The 16,575-nt window shown below is 41.4% G+C and overlaps 3 protein-coding genes across 4 annotated transcripts; 2 read left to right on the top strand and 1 right to left on the bottom strand.

The window, feature by feature from the left end:
- Positions 1–1,309: 1,309 nt before the first annotated feature.
- LOC124336799 (CD81 antigen-like) lies at positions 1,310–2,578 on the top strand. The gene is made up of 4 exons (XM_046790603.1): positions 1,310–1,622; positions 1,700–1,894; positions 1,961–2,266; positions 2,349–2,578. The coding sequence occupies exons 1-4, from the start codon at positions 1,557–1,559 to the stop codon at positions 2,490–2,492; spliced, it is 711 nt and encodes a 236-aa protein (XP_046646559.1). The 5' UTR covers positions 1,310–1,556; the 3' UTR covers positions 2,493–2,578.
- Positions 2,579–3,022: 444 nt separating this feature from the next.
- LOC124333553 (protein DENND6B-like) lies at positions 3,023–16,451 on the bottom strand. The gene is made up of 11 exons (XM_046788975.1): positions 16,280–16,451; positions 5,980–6,401; positions 5,825–5,914; positions 5,648–5,763; positions 5,466–5,577; positions 5,217–5,402; positions 4,869–5,122; positions 4,606–4,799; positions 4,258–4,541; positions 3,957–4,169; positions 3,023–3,891 (listed from the first exon to the last, which is right to left on the bottom strand). The coding sequence occupies exons 2-11, from the start codon at positions 6,289–6,291 to the stop codon at positions 3,691–3,693; spliced, it is 1,962 nt and encodes a 653-aa protein (XP_046644931.1). The 5' UTR covers positions 6,292–6,401; positions 16,280–16,451; the 3' UTR covers positions 3,023–3,690.
- Positions 11,359–16,256, top strand: LOC124336226. Of its 2 annotated transcripts, none has more exons than XM_046789948.1 (4): positions 11,359–12,309; positions 12,988–13,386; positions 13,813–13,938; positions 14,927–16,256. In XM_046789948.1, exons 1-4 carry the CDS (start codon positions 12,090–12,092, stop codon positions 15,151–15,153), a joined length of 972 nt encoding a protein of 323 aa, XP_046645904.1. In that variant the 5' UTR covers positions 11,359–12,089; the 3' UTR covers positions 15,154–16,256. The 2 variants fall into 2 exon arrangements, with proteins under 2 accessions (XP_046645904.1, XP_046645913.1); XM_046789957.1 differs by having other exon boundaries at positions 11,361–12,309; positions 12,988–13,329; positions 14,927–16,255.
- Positions 16,452–16,575: the final 124 nt, after the last annotated feature.

The raw sequence follows: 16,575 nt of genomic DNA, 5'->3' as shown, positions 1-16,575 counted from the left end.
GTTTCTAGTACGAGATGCCATTTCAGCATACAGAAGGGGAATTGTAGGCCAAATGGAGCAGTTGGACATGCTGCGTTGCCAGGTCTGGAAATCTCATTTGTGTCCAAAAGGGCCAATCATCGTAATGTAATGTAATGTAATGTACGTATTTATATGGCGCCTTTCCATTATATGCTCAAAGCGCCTTCAGTTTCCAATTTTAGATGTGATTGAACACACCGCAGTATATTTAACGTCATATCCTTGAAAGCAATCAAGAATCCTGTGTTATGCATGCTGCCTCAAGGGCGCTACTTACAGTTTTATGACGGGTTCAGCTGGGGTTCGAAACCAGAGCCTCATTGCCTTTTTCCAAAGTGTTGACGCTCTAGTCCACTACACCCCACATCCCCACATCGTACAGCCTCTTTAAAACGCTGTATGCTGATTGGTCCTTATTGGACACAAATGAGATTTCCAGACGATGTCCAACTGCTCCATAACCTTTAGATCAACACACACACAACTACAAGAATATATCTAAGTCACATACACAATAGCATTCATGGATAAGGATAAGAACCCCCAAAAAAATACCTTTCTATCTTCACGGTGGATAATGTTGAAGTTCGCAGTCTGACTAGTAAGCAATCCGTACAGCGTCTCGAAAACGAATGAGATGATTATGTTTATGTAGACTTTAGTCTGCACTTTTTCTCTGTATTATGTAATGACTGAAACACCAAACCCCCTGGTGGACGAATTCTAACCCTATCTTTTAAAAAAAATTCTAACCCCAACCCATGCTCCAACCTTTTGACAAAAATTCTAATCCCACCTTTCGACAAAACAAGAATTACTTCTTTTAACAACCATTTGTAATCCATCCATTGAAGGGTGACGAATCCAGTAATCCACCCACCCAACCCCCTTCACTCCTCTTCTTAAAGTTGGGTGGGTTCGTCACCCAACCCTCGTCACCCACCAAACTTCAAAGTCAAAAACTGCTGCAGATCGTGTGAATGAATGCATTCTCGTTGATTGTCTTGATTTCTACTTCGTTTTACTAGTAAACCATCCGCTACTTGGTGTGCGTATTTTATAGCCGCACTGTCGTGATGAAAATGGATATGTTTTTCCTGAGTTGTTTTTCAAACTAAGCCAAAAATGTTTATATTGATTCAAAGTAAGAAACGGAAAGAATATTAAAAATTCAAAACCGGCTATAATGTATCATGACTGAGATGACGACACATAGGATATTCTAGTTGCATAAGTACCTATTTCGTTAATTGGCGTAGGCTGTTAGTTTCCCAGTTACTCGTCATCAGGATTGAAAATCCATTGGGACGTCACTTCGGTTGCCAAGATGCGGTAGAACATGATTGCCGTTGAAACTTTGCGGTCTATGCACAAGACTACGCCCTCATGTAGGATATGCTTATCCGGAATTATGTAAAAGGCCGCAAACGCTTATTAACGTTGAACGAAACGCCTTTTTTTTTGTCAGTCGGTTTTATTTCTTGTAAGAGAATCATTGGTCCAAGTAAATCGAAAGGTTAGTTCTTAGATTGAAAATGGGCTTGGATTGCTGCTGTAAATTTCTCAAATTTATCGTTTTTCTGATCAACATTTTAATAACTGTAAGTTATACATGTGCAAAATTACTTGTATCAATGATTTTTCATTATCGCAAAAATTCTCTTTTTACCTTGGCCAGTTTGTCGGAATTGCAGTGGTAGCACTTGCAGCAATGGTATTTGTTAACACCGCTGAAGTAGATCCTTCTAAAGATGAATACACCATGTCCTTTAAGATTTGTGTCGTCGTTATCGCCATGGGCAGCTTGCTGACAATTGTCGGTTTCATCGGGTGTTGCGGGGCAGCCTTCGAGAATCAGTGTCTTCTGGGGACAGTAAATCAACATTTAAATGATATTTTCCATGCACAATTTTTACCTAAGCATCATATTCCTTTACAGTTTGTCTTTCTAATGATTGCTGCCTTAGCATTGGACGTGGCCGCAGCCATCGTGGTTGACAATAATAAACCCACCATCATTTCCGAAACGGAAAACATTGCGAAAGACATGTTTTCGAAATTGACTGAAAAGGCCAGCCAGGAAAAGGCCAACATATTTCAGTCACTGTTTAACTGCTGCGGATTTAAAAGTGCCAAAGATTGGGAAAATGCCAAATTAGAAATCCCGGCCTCTTGCTGCAAAAATTCGACGTGCACAGTTACTGCAGTCCCAGGCAGTAAAACTTCTGTAGACTTGTTTAAAGAAGTAAATATTTATTACTTTACGTTTATTATTTATTACGTTACCTGTGCGATAATCCAACATTAAATATTTTTTTTCTTTTTAGGACTGCGATTCAGTGACGAAAAAAAAGATTAATCAAGTCATGGAAAATTCACCGATGGTACTAGCGATTGTTGGAATAATCGAATCTTTTGCTCTGATCACTTCCCTAGGTCTCTGTTGTTCAATTCGAAAAGCGGGCTATTGAATTTTTAAATAAAAACATTTTCTTTTTCTTTATCACCTAAATACAATGCATGCCATTAATATGATGTCCTTCCAATCCGACAATCCCCCCAAAAAAACAACAACAAAATTATGAATTTATCTTAGTCTACATTCTTATCGTATTATTGTCTAGGGCAATATTATTGAAAAAGTAATACATCAGATTTCAATAGTCTTCCCATTACATTTGCTGCTAAAAAAAATAACTGTCTATGGGAAGTAACCATTTCTCCTTTAAAAAAGACAAAGCATAGATAAATGAAGCAAACTTTTGAAAAACAAATTACCCAGCCAAGTAAGCCATTCGAAGGCGGTTGTGCATTGAGGATGTCTCATTTCCTCATTAGATATTTTTGACTTGCGGTGCAGATCCCACAGCAGTGCGCCATTTCCTCTTGAGTAAAAACCCAGCAATCTCTTCACCGAAAAACACATTTTTCTGCTACACAAATACACTGTTTTTTTTTTAAGCGAAAAATTCCGATTCAACATCCTGCAATTTGTCTCAAGTTAAGGGTCGATAGTGTACGTGTATTGAAGTAAAGATTCCATTAATACAGTACGTTCGATTCAATGTTGAACCTTAAACAATGATTACGACGAGTGGGGTGAGAGACACATAAACTGACCGTCTTCGATCGTCAGCTGAGCAAAATATGCAACCATGATTTTTGTACTATTCCGTATTAAAGTGCACCAATCAACGGCATTGATCGCCTTTTTCTGGGAGAGAAATAGTGCAGATGTGGTGGAGTAAATTATATATAGATGCTGTACGACAAAGTGTTAAAAACATGTAAGGCAGGGTCACACGTAACGTACTGCTCTCGCTTGAATTATTCGAGTCGTCAGCGATTCTTGTTTCTTTAACTTTCGAGCTTGATCAGATCAAATATTGTATGTTGTTGTAGGAAGAAGAACCGAGAGGGATTCACGTTATGATGGAGTAAAATCAGGATACACATTTATGAAGAACTCGAGACAAATAAAGTCGTTTGGATCGTCATTTTAAATACACAATTGAAAGGAAGAAATCACGAAAAATTCGGTCCATCCGCGAGTCTTTTGATGTGGAACAAACCTTACAGGCTTTGTTTTGTCATCACATGCAAAAGATGCGTTCCCAATATAGAGAGAAAGATGTGGGTGGAGGCAATAGGATAGGATAACAAAGAATCTCAACTGGCCTTCAAAACAGATCGGAGGTCCTCTGGAAGACTCTGCAGGACCGTTTCGAGTTGGCCCTGCAGATGTAGTCGTGTTTGAGGGCTGACGGGCAGAGTTTCCTCGGCCAGCGCCGCGTTCAGCTTCTCTCGAAGACGCAGTACCATGTCCACTACTTCCACTTCACGTTTGCCTTGAAGCCACGACGTCATGTCCTGTATTTAGTCAAAAGAGAAAAGGTCGTTATGGAAAATAAATAAATTTTACGATCAATGTTTACCGATTGACTAAGAGCTTCCATCTGAAGAGCTCGTAATTTTTTGTTGGCCTCCTGGTGACGCGTGTTCGACCACGATTCAAAGTTTGGTGTACGCAGGAAACGGCGATACAATCCCGTCCAGTCGCCTTTAACTCCCGTGGTCAGCTGGGGGCCGCAATGTTCGACACTGGCAAGGAACTCTTCGGCTTTGAAAGGACTCAAACCAGGAACCGCCTGCGTATCATAAAATAAAAAGAGAACGATGAATATTCAATTCAACAGGAAACGACAATATGCGATCACTGCGGTCGACTTCACAAACCTTGTACGGTGAGATTGATTTCTGCAAAGGCATCAGACGGGCAAAGTACCTCTCCAGCGGAATGATAAAGCTCTGTGTTAGCTCAAGGAAATGCCGGCGCATCAAGGCCGATTGCACTTGGTTGGGCCGTCGCGTCTGGGTACCTTTGGCAATGAGCTTCAATAGCGCCTTGTCTCGCGTCAAATGGGACTTGTACGATGTGTACACGCCCGGCTTGCACTCCGACAATTTACTAGATCCTGGAAGATTGGATTTAGTTGCACGAATCTTTAATCCAGCACTGCCTAAAAGAAATATGAAACCAATTCGAGTTAAACTGGGTTAAATAAACGTTGAATTATTTGTTACTGCTGGGGATTTCTCCGCCGATGCGGATGATGTGTGGCCAATGCTGTAACGCCTTGGCGAAGAAGGGATTGGTGACCCCTAGCAATACGGGTGGAGGAGGATCAGACGGCCGTCCAGTATACTCTTTAAACTCAGAGTCATGGATGGTGAAAAAAGGCCGGTAATCCAGGCAGTACTGGAGAGGATGGATCAAACTGGTTGTTTGAGAAAAATAAATGCTGCTTTTATTTCCAGGTAACTGGCAAAAGAGCAAACTCATTTACTTGACGAGAGCTTGGACGACGTGGGAGCAAATGGAAGGACTAGTTGCCATGACCACCAGAGGCTCACCGCAAAGGAGCAGTTCCCAGAGCATTTGAAGATGTGGCAGTAACGGAGCCAAGGCCGAATAGAGGTCGACGTCAGTTGCTATGAGGCATCGCCTCCGTAACAGCGAATTAGACGTCTTTGAAGGAGAGCCTGTTAGGCTGGTGGCAAATGAGGGACTAGCGGCTGCCGAGAAACTTGGAATCCTCACCTGTACATGTCCACGACGACCAAACACGAGAAAAAAGCTCCATATTATTAAGGTGTTCTAGAAGACGAACATAGAAGACGAATTTGAAACTCACTTGAAAGAGTGTCCCCAATAGAGGCAAGTTCAATACAATGCCAGGTACGGGACGAGGCCATTGATCGATTTCTTTGGCACTGATTTCCAAGCAGATGCTCCCTTTGTCAAAGAATTCGGGTGCTATCACAGCCATCAACTCTTGGAACAATTCAACAAAGGGCAGTCGGGTCACGATCACCAACGACTATTGAACAAATTCAAAATCAGGTTCTGGAATTATTAGCTACTAATAACCATACGAACGTACCTTTTGAAAATAACCTCTACGCAAATTTTTGTCCTTGACTTGGCGGAAGTATGCGAAACCCCACCAATAGGATGAATCTGTTCTGAAAGCAGGTGGGCAAAGCTGGTTGTACCTATTTTATAATTAATTCATTCAAAAGTTTAAAAGTTGATTGTGTCAAGTTCCTTTTCATGGGAATCTACCTTGAATGAGATTTAGGGACGGTATTACTAGATGAAAGATCCACTTGAGAACTCCTAGTGCTGACATCTCCGTTGACAGGATTTTGTCTTATTCGAAAATGGAACTGTGTATCTCCCTGTTTGATAAAAATTATGTTAAATTATTTTTCCTAATTGGGGATGAAATAAATGACATACCATGCATCCAGAATTGGAGTCAGGAAATGCCAGGTAGCAAATACTTGTCTTATCTTGCTCTGACAAGGTCACATGACTGGGATAGATTTCCTAGTTCAGACAAGACACCAATTAATGAAAGGAGGAAATATGATGACAGATAATTATTTATTTACCTCAATCATCTGACCTATTTCAAGATCAAACGTCACTACACAGAAGCAGTGTATCCAGTCTGCCAGACGTTCCCACGGCAAGAGAGAGGTGTTGATGCTGCTGTCATCACAGGTGTTGCCGAAGAAATCAGTAGTGTCAGCTAAAAGAGATGATGCCTCTCTTTGAAAATAAGAGTCCACAAACTGGAGCTGGTCAGCTCCACTTGACGATAAAATCTTCATGTGATCTACTTCTTCAACGTCTGAAAGAAAGTCAGTGTCGGAATCGCTGCTTTCGGGCTCCACTTTATTGTTTTCGGCCGGGGTAGCCATCGTTGGAGACGGCTGCGCACGACAGTGAGCAAAAAATTACGGAAATGGTGGGAGATAATTGAGCGACATTGGATTCAAAAGAAGACTTGTCAGGGTTTCCTTATTCCGCTCTGAAAAACAAAAACAAATGTGTGTCAGTCAGTCACCAGTGTTGCTGGTAAAACGTCGGATTTTAACGGGATAAAAATTGCTTCCGCAACAGAGACACCTAGCAGTCATTTTTTCAACTTAACACAAATTCAAAAACTAGCTAGAGTCCTGAAAGTCCTTGGGATTCTCACGTGTACTGTACACTCCCTTTTTCTTTCTTTTCTTTTTTTTATAATGCTACACATGATACCATATAAAATACTAGTGGAAAAATGGCCAAATTATTCAAGCTGCTTTCTAGATACAACGGTCTTGAACATACTAACACGCAGAGAATGGAAGTAAATTGACAAGGCTCATACATTTACTGAACGTTTTCGTGAATCCAGCACACCTGGCGATTGCGATTTTGTTTAAAATAGACAATGACGTCGTCATCTAGAGAAACTAGAAATACCCACGCAAAGAAGTTTTCTTTACAACTTGTTTTTCCTCTCCACAACAATCGTCGAAAATGAACATTTCCATCCATTACGAAAATAAATCGTCCCGCACGCATACGGGTATCGATGGGATATCGATGGGTAAATATACAAGTGCTGATTGATTTTACTGCATCCCAAAAGGGAAGAATGATGATGGATGGAATACCGAGAGAAAGGCAGCTCAATATAGTGAAACGAGTAGGACTGTGGAACATGAGTCGCAGAGTCACGAGCTCAACGCCAGCAGGTTGCGGGTTTCTTCTACACGTGAATGAATCAACGTATATTAGAAGAAGAAAAAAACAAGAGAGATGATGTCATTCCTTTTTTAAAAAAAGAAAAAAAAAGGCAGTGCTGACCTTTCTCTCTCATCACGCTGGTAGAGCTTTGATTCAACTTGTTTGATAGCTGAGATCACGTATAAAATGAAATTCACGCTCCACGTGTTCCATTCTACGACACTCCCCGCAATGCACGCTGTCTGTCCCGCATCAAACAATAACTACGCCGGAGTGTATGTGAGGTTCGCATAATTTTTGTTTTTTTAATATTTACTCGTTTCCGACACGTTGCCGTCAGTCGGGACAGCAGGGATTCCCACTTGACGGCATTCATCCCAGCAGCGCACCTTGACATATTATTCGGTTGGCTTCATTTCACTCGATAATAACTAGCTAGCCCAACCTCTTCCGATTCTTTTTTCTGTTTTATGTAGATTAGGTTACGATAGTAATACCAGCATGGAAATCCCAAACACCTACTTTCACGACGGTTGGGAAATGTGCACAATGACTTTCGTGATTTTCAGAAGGTGTACAGCATTTTGGCGGATTACAACCAGCGTAAATTACAGTCATTGGAACACACACCAGCAAAAATTTAAACCTTGATATCTCAGTGTAAGGTAAATGTAACATCCATCAGTCGCAGAGCCACTGACAAGGTCGCCATATTTATAAGACTCAGTTTTGGTTTTCTATTAGACGTATAATAATCACCCGGAACAAGGCGAAAGAAAACTCCCACCTGAAATGATTAAAAAATAAAAAGACTTTCAAAAATACTACATATAATCCGAAAAAAACAAAAACCCAAAAAAGAAACAAGTTTAATATCCATTCAGAAAAATTCAAGGAGAAAGTTCTACGCTCAAGACGCTCCAGGCGTATGGCCTCCTACAACTTACTACCGGTTATAGGCCTAGGGATCGGTCGTAATCTTAAAACATTCTAGAAAAAAAGAGGAAAGAAAAAACGACTTCCGATGGTCAGTGGTTGCAGGTGCCTCCCGAATACACGCGAGATATTAAATGCACAAGCGGGAATCATATAAGAAAACCCCCCAATAAACTATTACGGCCATAAAAAGGGGAGAAAAGAGAAAGAAAGTATTTAGTTCTCTCCATGGCCAGCGCCATCGTCCCGTGTCCAGGAGAAAGTATTTTCACTTATATAATGTGCGGCTAAATATGTAGGATTATTATTATTAATTCTGGGTACTATACGGTTCGTATTCATTCGGGTCCGAACGGACTGCGCTGCTGGCCGAAATTGGAAATTCTTTTTGACTTGGGGAAGGCAGCCCCAGCAGTTATCCAGTAATTCTCCTTATTCGGACATGGAGACAATGACATCAGCAACCGACAAACCACTCTACATGTTAATGCCTACGTGCTCATTACGGAAGTCGATTCATTCGTGACGTCGACCCAGACGATGACGGACCAACTGGGTCGTGACGTTAGAGCTGATGAAGAAATCGTTCATCGTAAAAACATCCATTTCTTCATACACACACACAATGTCTGATTTGATGTTGAGGCCGCAACCATTGTGGTGCAACAAGTTCAAACCGCCCCTTCACTTTGCACGCGGGTTTTTTTTTCTCTGTGTCGGCGTCTAAAAAAAAAAAAAACGCGTGGGCGACGAGCGGATGCTTCTCGGCCCTTTTTTTTTTATTTAGTTTGATTTAATTTGACCGTGTCACGCAACTGTGAAAGCTGCTGGCACGCTCGCCCTCGCTGACAAAGGACTTTCTTGCTGACAGCTCTCATCATCTATTCATTAGGTAACGCAAACAAGCGCATTTAGGTTAATGTTCCACAACGATTTAACGGTGGGGGGAGGTGTTCGGTTGGAATCATCATTAAAAGCGCTGCCCAGTTAATGGTAACGAACTAATGATAATTCACGATTTCCAGGTAATTTACGTATACAACGCGATCAAAGATTGATGATTGCACCGACTGAAATTTCCCGCTTTGGCAACGGGAGTAGGGTTTTCATCTGGGCGGGTGGCAAAAGTTTGTTTGTTTCGTGACTGTGCTCTTCTCAATCGTTCAGTAATTGAACACTGGGCACTTGAGCATGAACGGCTTTGATCGGTGTATACCCAGCCACCCCAGTTTCAACGTTTTATGAGCTAAGCTACCGATAGGCAATAAGAAAGGCTACCTTTAACATGCATGCAAATTTATCCGGCGTGTGCGTAGTTTAGGGGGAGGCAAAGGTCTAAAGTCTAAACAGATCCCCCTCTAGCCCCATCCAAACTTAGTATTCTATCAAGTTTTGTTTTGAATCACTATTATCAGTATTACCAAACTGCCAGCATTGATATCCATTTCCAGTCTAAATTGATTTAATAATAAAAGGGATTGACGCAATCGAATCTCGTTTAGAGGAATATCTCCTTCGTGTTCCAGAGATTTGGTATTTTTGACTACATCACGCAATCAAGAAAATGAAACTAAATTGCGCGGAGAAACCCACACAAGTTCCGGGTGGAATCGTGCCGTCGATGACGTCCGATTTTCGCGCACGTTGTGCATATCGAAATTCAAATAGAAATGCCATCAATAAGGTACACACATATAAAGCCGCAAACAAACAAACAAATAGCCGAAAACCCATCTTTCGACGCAAGAGCACAGAACATCGCCCATAGATCGTCCACATGCAAATATCTATTGGAGAAGGAGAGTTGAATGGCGCGGCTTTTGTTTGCCAATTCTCAACGCGGGCGATCGTCAAACATATGAAACTTTTCGAGAGGGAATATATGAAAATGTTTTGCCGCCTCACAAAGTTCGCTTTTTCCAACTGAGCGCACTCGCCGCCGCATCTTTCAAATATATCAATACGATCCTCTCTCTTTTGAAGAGAGAACCCACAACAAAATAGGAAGGATCGCAGGTGCTGTAATCCCTCGAATCGGCTATTTAGTAGCTACTCTCCACTTTACGACTGGAAAAAAGATTCCTTTTTCTTCACTCGCCCGATGAAAAGAGAGTCTTCCTGATTACATCGTCAAACCCACTCGGCATTTCTAACCCAAATTGGATAGCCCATCGACGTCATATGCGCGCTCCATTTTTTCCCCAAACAACTGCTCATCAGTTTAAGAGGGGGGAGGGGGGGTCCCTACACCATTTTCTCGCTTTTGTGCGGACGTGAATTAATCGTCATAATATGCAAATCAAATAGCCCCGCAAAAGAAAAGAGAGAGAAATGAACTGACGGCGATAGGCGCAGAGTTGATCCGCCGTGAATGGGTGCGTTCGCCGTCATCATTGGGCGATAGACGTGGGTGCTGAAAAATGTGTACACACCAAAATCGCGTGTGTCTATCCATCGGTGTTCCTCCTCTTTACGCGCAAAAGTTGACATTCACATGCAGCTCAACAAGGACATAACACCGAACAAGAAAGAAAAAACGTGATTTTTTTTTCGAAGAAAGACACGCACGAATTCTTCCGATAAATCGCCGGCCTCTTCTTTTTATCCGATCCTGCGTCCAACTGAACCAAACTATTACGCAGGCCGACTCTATAAATGCTAATGAAACCCAAGTTCCGCTCGAGGGTGTCTTTATTTTTTCTCCCGACTCCCGAGCCGACAAGTGCAATGAAATTCCATCAGTATTCAGCTGGCAAAACCACTCTAGAAATCCAGCAACAACTCTGATTACATCTAGAGAAAGAATTTAATGGCCGGCAAATCAATGACACAAATCAATTCAGTGTGATGTCCTTTTTTCTTTCTGGTAAATTTCATTGAATCGATTATTTGCGCTGTATGGGCACAAGATATTTTTCACGGGCTCCATATTAAGAGAGAGACTAAAAAAAGGGGAATGATGAATGATAAACACGAACGGAGGGAGATGAGATCATTGACGAGAAAGTCCCTAACACAAAAAAACCAAAAACAATCGCCAGTTGCATGTAAGAAACGTGATTACACACCCCTTCAATTGTCGACCTTCCACCTTCTATATAGTATACCTGCGATCGCGATATCAAATCCTCTAAATAGAAAGGCGTCGATGACGTGGTCATCATTAGAAATAAATAACCAGAAAGAAAAGAATCAGATTAGCTCATCGCGCACATCCAATATGGCAATTCAGCTCCGGCTGTTGACGCTGTGATTAAGTGGTGGGGGACCCAAAACTTTTTGATTGCGAGTGTCTGCAATATAAGCTCCTTTAAGGGGTGGGGGGGTAGGTGTATATCCGCCGGATTCGGTTTGGTTTCCGCATCCATTGCGCAGTACATTTTTCTTCGATACGGTATATAAAAAGAAAAGAAACATTTATACGTTGTTGTTGTTTTTCTTTCCACTTCCCACATGTTTTATTCAAAAAAAGAAAAAAGAAAAAGAACGAAGTAAATGCATGTATAATGCAGGCCCATAAAAATATCGCACAGTGACAGAAAAGAATATGGTTTTGTATATATAAAAGAGAGAAAGATTTTTCATAACCCGCCTTCTTCCGGCGGCTGGAAAAAAAAAACAGGGCCGGGCCCATCAGGGACGCAACACTAGAGTCCCGGCCGACCAATCAGAAGCTGTACAGGTTTTTTCCCGTACGGGAGAGAGAGAGAGAGAGCGCGCAGAGAGAGAGAGTCACTCTTTTTCTTTGAGGAAGGAACTGTATAAATCTGACGGGCTAGTCAGCAGGTGCAGGTCATTCGAAATCTGAACACGAAGCTAGCCGCACAAGTTTAAGCGCTGCTCCTAACCCCCAGAAATTTAATTTCCCTGTGCGCAAAACCAAATTAAGAGCGGAAGAGAGAAAAAGAAAAAAGTTTCATTCAAGAGAGAGACTTGCGTCTATTTGTAGAAATAGATTCCTGCCCAAAAGTCTGAACCTTAATTGACACTTTTCCGCCACCCGTCGTTTTCCCCATAGGCAAAACTAGATAGAAAAACAAAATCTAAAATGCGATTCTACAGTACAGTTTGGTTAATGTTGTTAGTGCTCTCGTTACTGGTCGTGTTGGAAAGTGTTTCATCATATCCAGCTGGCGAAGATGCGGATGAATCGATCGCTACCAGTCGATTACCAGCAGCCGGTCGGAAACATTCGAAATCCATCGCCAAAGAAGGCAAGACCAAAAGCAAGAAGAATCATCATCATCATAATCGTCACTCATCAAGAGGTTAGTTAGTCATCATTTAATGAATTCATTATCAACTACTGAAAAACGAAACGAAAATCCCCCCATTCGAATTTCAAACATTTCAAACATGTTCATTTTGACTCGTGATGGGCACATGTAACACACGCCCATGGGTGATGGATGTTTCTCATCCACGATATGGCCCATCCCAATCTCTTGAGCGTCGATTATTTATTACCTGGCGAACCCGCCGTCACCTTGATTGGCGAAAAATAGCCTGTCTCTCTCCCGTGAGCAATACGGAAAAGACCTTGCGTTTGTCTGTATACTTAGAAGTCGCAGTTGGAATTATTTTCTTTTTTGGGAAAACAAAATAATTTCAACCTGCAGCCACCAAAGAAAGATAGTACAGGTGAGTAATAATACCTCCACCAAGAGCCGTAAGACGTGATGATAAGATGTGCTAGGCGGCGCACACTATGACGTCAATCTCTTCACCGACGCTCCTCTTTCTTGTCATGGCTGAGCAGCAATGGCTATATGTACATTACGTGTTACATTATCAGAGATAAGTGCTGCATAAGTGGCTAAGATAGTCAAATGAGCAGGGGAAACAAATCACCGCGAATGAGGTGAACTTGAGGTCAACTCCCAGAAAAAGAAAAAAACCAAACAAAAAAATTAAGTATTTAATCAAATTATTTTGACATCCATCAGGATTGAAACAAGTGACGGATTACGACTACGCAGCTAGTACGGCGGGCGACGCTACAGGTTCTCCCGTTTCGCGAAAGCCAATCAGCAAGGACGATCGATCGCCTTGGTCCGAGCCGAAACATCGTCGCAACAAGAAAAGCGGCGGCGGCGGCCCGAACAGGAAGAACAACAACAACAACAAGAAAAGGAGCGGGACCAAACAAGAGAAGCAGCTCGACAAGAGGAAGGCGGCCGTCATGCGGACGGCCAGACGTGCCGAAGCGTTCGACAACATCAACGACGACACGGCGATCGACTCGACCGCTGCCGGACAACAAAATCTCAATCAACTCTTGGGCTTGGGTAAGCCCCGCCCTCTTCTTCCTCCCGCTTCTCAACTCAAGCCTTTCGTTAGCGTAGGTGTGTGCTCTCAAAAAGAAACGAAAAAAAGATTGTGTGCATTGCTATTTTCACACATTAGTCACACACACACCTCCAGGGGGGGTCGGTGGGTGTCTAGTTTGAACGAAAAATTGGGGCCATAGATATTAATCCGTAAATATTATTACAGGTACAGTATAAAGAATAGAACCTTTTCCAGGTCTATAGAGCAGTCGGTCACGAGAGAATTTTTATTACTTTTCTGTTATACGACAGTTGTCATAACTGGCAAAAAATAGCTCCTGATATCCGAGTAAAAAGGTTGAATTTTTTTATGTGCAACAGACTGGGCAGGTGTATGAATAGATGCTCCCATTTTGAGTTTATATAGCGCTTTTATTACTTTTATCGATTGACGCGCAATGATTTTTAATGTTTAAAATGTTTGAAATATATTATCACCAGGCGTCTTTGGCGACATGAGGAAATTCTTCGATGAACTGCGGACTAATTTGGATGTTGAAACTGTGGCCGCCGAACAAGATTCAACTGCCCCCAAAGTATCGGACGACGATTTATCTCAAATCGCAGGTGAGGGATCCTTTTTCAAAAAATACTTCAACACAAAGTGTCGCTTGTTTATTTGGTCTACTACTACTCCCACGGGCTGTTTTTCTTTCGGGTGTTTTGTTTACAAATGCGAAGTTTAGTTTCGAGTTCCGGGATTTATCGGCTATAACTTGGGCCTAGGGGATTGCACAACTTTCACTGAAAATAAGTTTCTTTCAAGTTTCAGAGTATGGATTTAAAACAGTTCAAACATTTTAAATGCTGCGGATAGAAAAAATCTGTTTGTTTAACGAGTTGAACAAATGTAACGTTCAAAAGTAGTCGGGAATAGAACTTAATTATTCCGAGACACACGTGAAAACGTTTTGTCGAATCCCTGACGTCAAAGCGAGCAATAACAACATTTCGTGGGAGAGACAATCAAAATGGGGAGTACAGTACTCCTCAAAAAATCCCAAAGACTGAGCCTTTAAAATGGATTAGATTAAGGGGCAAGAGAAAGAAATGTTGTAGGCGAGACGATTGAATTATCCCTCCACTTTGCGGGTAAATCAAATCATTGCAACATTCTCCCAGTGATGGATGGCAATTGCAATACACAGCGAATCTTATCGATATACGTAGGAGCGGTGGGTTTTCTTTCTTTTATCTTGGGGGTCCCTATTTTCAATCTTGAATGCGAAAAGAGAAATTGTTGTTAAGTTGCATCAGCGAAAGCAGAAAAATATTGACGAAAGAAAGTGGCAAAGCATAAGAGAGCGGTCCGTTCCATCGAGTTAGTTAATCGAATCGATTTAAACGCAGCGCCAGCTCTTTTGGGTGACGTCAGTCAGTGCGCGCCATCTACGGGTAAGCTTTTCAAAGAGAGCGCGGGAGATTTGTTTACGCGTTACCCTTGACGACGATCCCAGTTTGTCCTTTTTATTTTCTCATGATAATAATATAAGAGCTCGAACAAATCTCACATGGATATTATAACATTTTAATTTCTTTGATGGTCGCGTAATAGGATTGGAAGACTACGAAGAACTGCCCAACTACCAGGCCCTTCGAACGGCAACGGGATCTGAAAGAGGTAATTCTTCGCCCGTCCAACAACAGCAGAGGCGTTATTCTCGTCTGAGGGGATTCGTCGCCATGGGAGGGCCTGGACAGTCTGAAACATCACGTCATCATCACAGGAGCCATCAGTATGATCCCGCTCTCCTATGGACGGGATTAGGCCGTCGCCGTTGATGAGGGAATCAAGCAAAACACACCTTTCGCACACCAACACACACACACACACACACAAAATAGACACGTACACCGAAAAACCTTTTTTCTTTAAAAAAAAAAAAAAAAGCCAATCTTTTTGGCCTCTCTCCTTTTAATTTCCTAATTATATATATTTATAAATATATATATAAGTCGAGGAACCGGGATATACGTCAAGCAATGAAAGTGAAGGGAATAAAAGGCAAAAGTCAGTCAAGATATTTAAAAAAAGCAAGTGGTTATACTACAATGCCCACGTCTAGCCACAAAAAGAAATGGTATAGCAGAGTGCGCCAGTCAAGAAAACTTTTTCTATATTCATTTTCGAATGTGGTCTCTCTCTCATTCTCTTCATTTCTATTAAAAATCACAATTTTTAGCTTGTAATTCCAATTTCACTTTGAAACCCTCCGATCTTTTCCAAGCGATCTTCGTGTAGGCGATATTATCATTATCATGTCAATGATGACTAGACTTAATTAACTTTAAAAAAACAATTATATTTCTGATTGTTGTTGAAACATTCAAATTTTTCCCTTTCGTCTGTATTTTCGTGTGTTTCTCATTTGTTTCGATGTTGTTACCCCAACTCAAAAGTCAAGGCGATATGAGCTCCTAACTAAACAAAAATTAACAAAACAAACCCAGGCAGGATCCCACGTATTTTTATCCAACCCGTGATTGTTGATATACTCTTTGATTTTAGTTTGATTACCAATTTATGCTTTTGTGTTCTTTTTAATTCTTTTTTTTAAATCCTGGCAATCGATGAAATAGTTGCCCCCTTTTTCCCATTTTGATTTCTCAATGTCGATCGATTCTGTCATGTTTTCACACGCAGCACTTGATCTCACCACACACGTAAAGCAAAGTAAAAATACGCCCCAGTGTCCAGCAACTTGTAACACTGTATGATGACGATCAGAGTCAAATTTATCTTTAACTATATCGGAAATATATCGAGAGCATCCAAACGTCACCCACCTGATTACCGTTTCTTGTTTTAACGTATAATATAACTCTCTCCAAATAAGGTAATAACGAAATCGTCTGAAACCGGCAGCCAGCAAACAGGGACGCGTGAATGAATTAAAAAGTCACTTACCTTATTTCGGAGAAGAGAGATTTCCAGTTTTCAGGTTCAATGTCCAGCACTGAACTGAAGATTCTTTTTGTTTGTTTACTTTCGTGTCGCTTTAATGATGGCCAGTTGGCAGGAACGCACAAATTTAGACGAAAAAGCTGCATGTTTGACTCAAACCACTTAGCAGTCGAATGGACATTTCTTCGACCGACTGACACTGTTGCACGTTTCACCTAATTCTCGAAATTCAAATAATTTAAATAGCTAATTAAAATAAAATGAATAAAATTCAGCATATGATTCAAAATGACGGTGTG

Source organism: Daphnia pulicaria, chromosome 1, assembly GCF_021234035.1.
Source record: "Daphnia pulicaria isolate SC F1-1A chromosome 1, SC_F0-13Bv2, whole genome shotgun sequence".
Lineage (NCBI taxonomy): Eukaryota > Metazoa > Arthropoda > Branchiopoda > Diplostraca > Daphniidae > Daphnia > Daphnia pulicaria.
The sequence above is the reverse complement of the archived record's forward strand: the minus strand, read 5'-3'. Positions and strand labels throughout refer to the sequence as shown.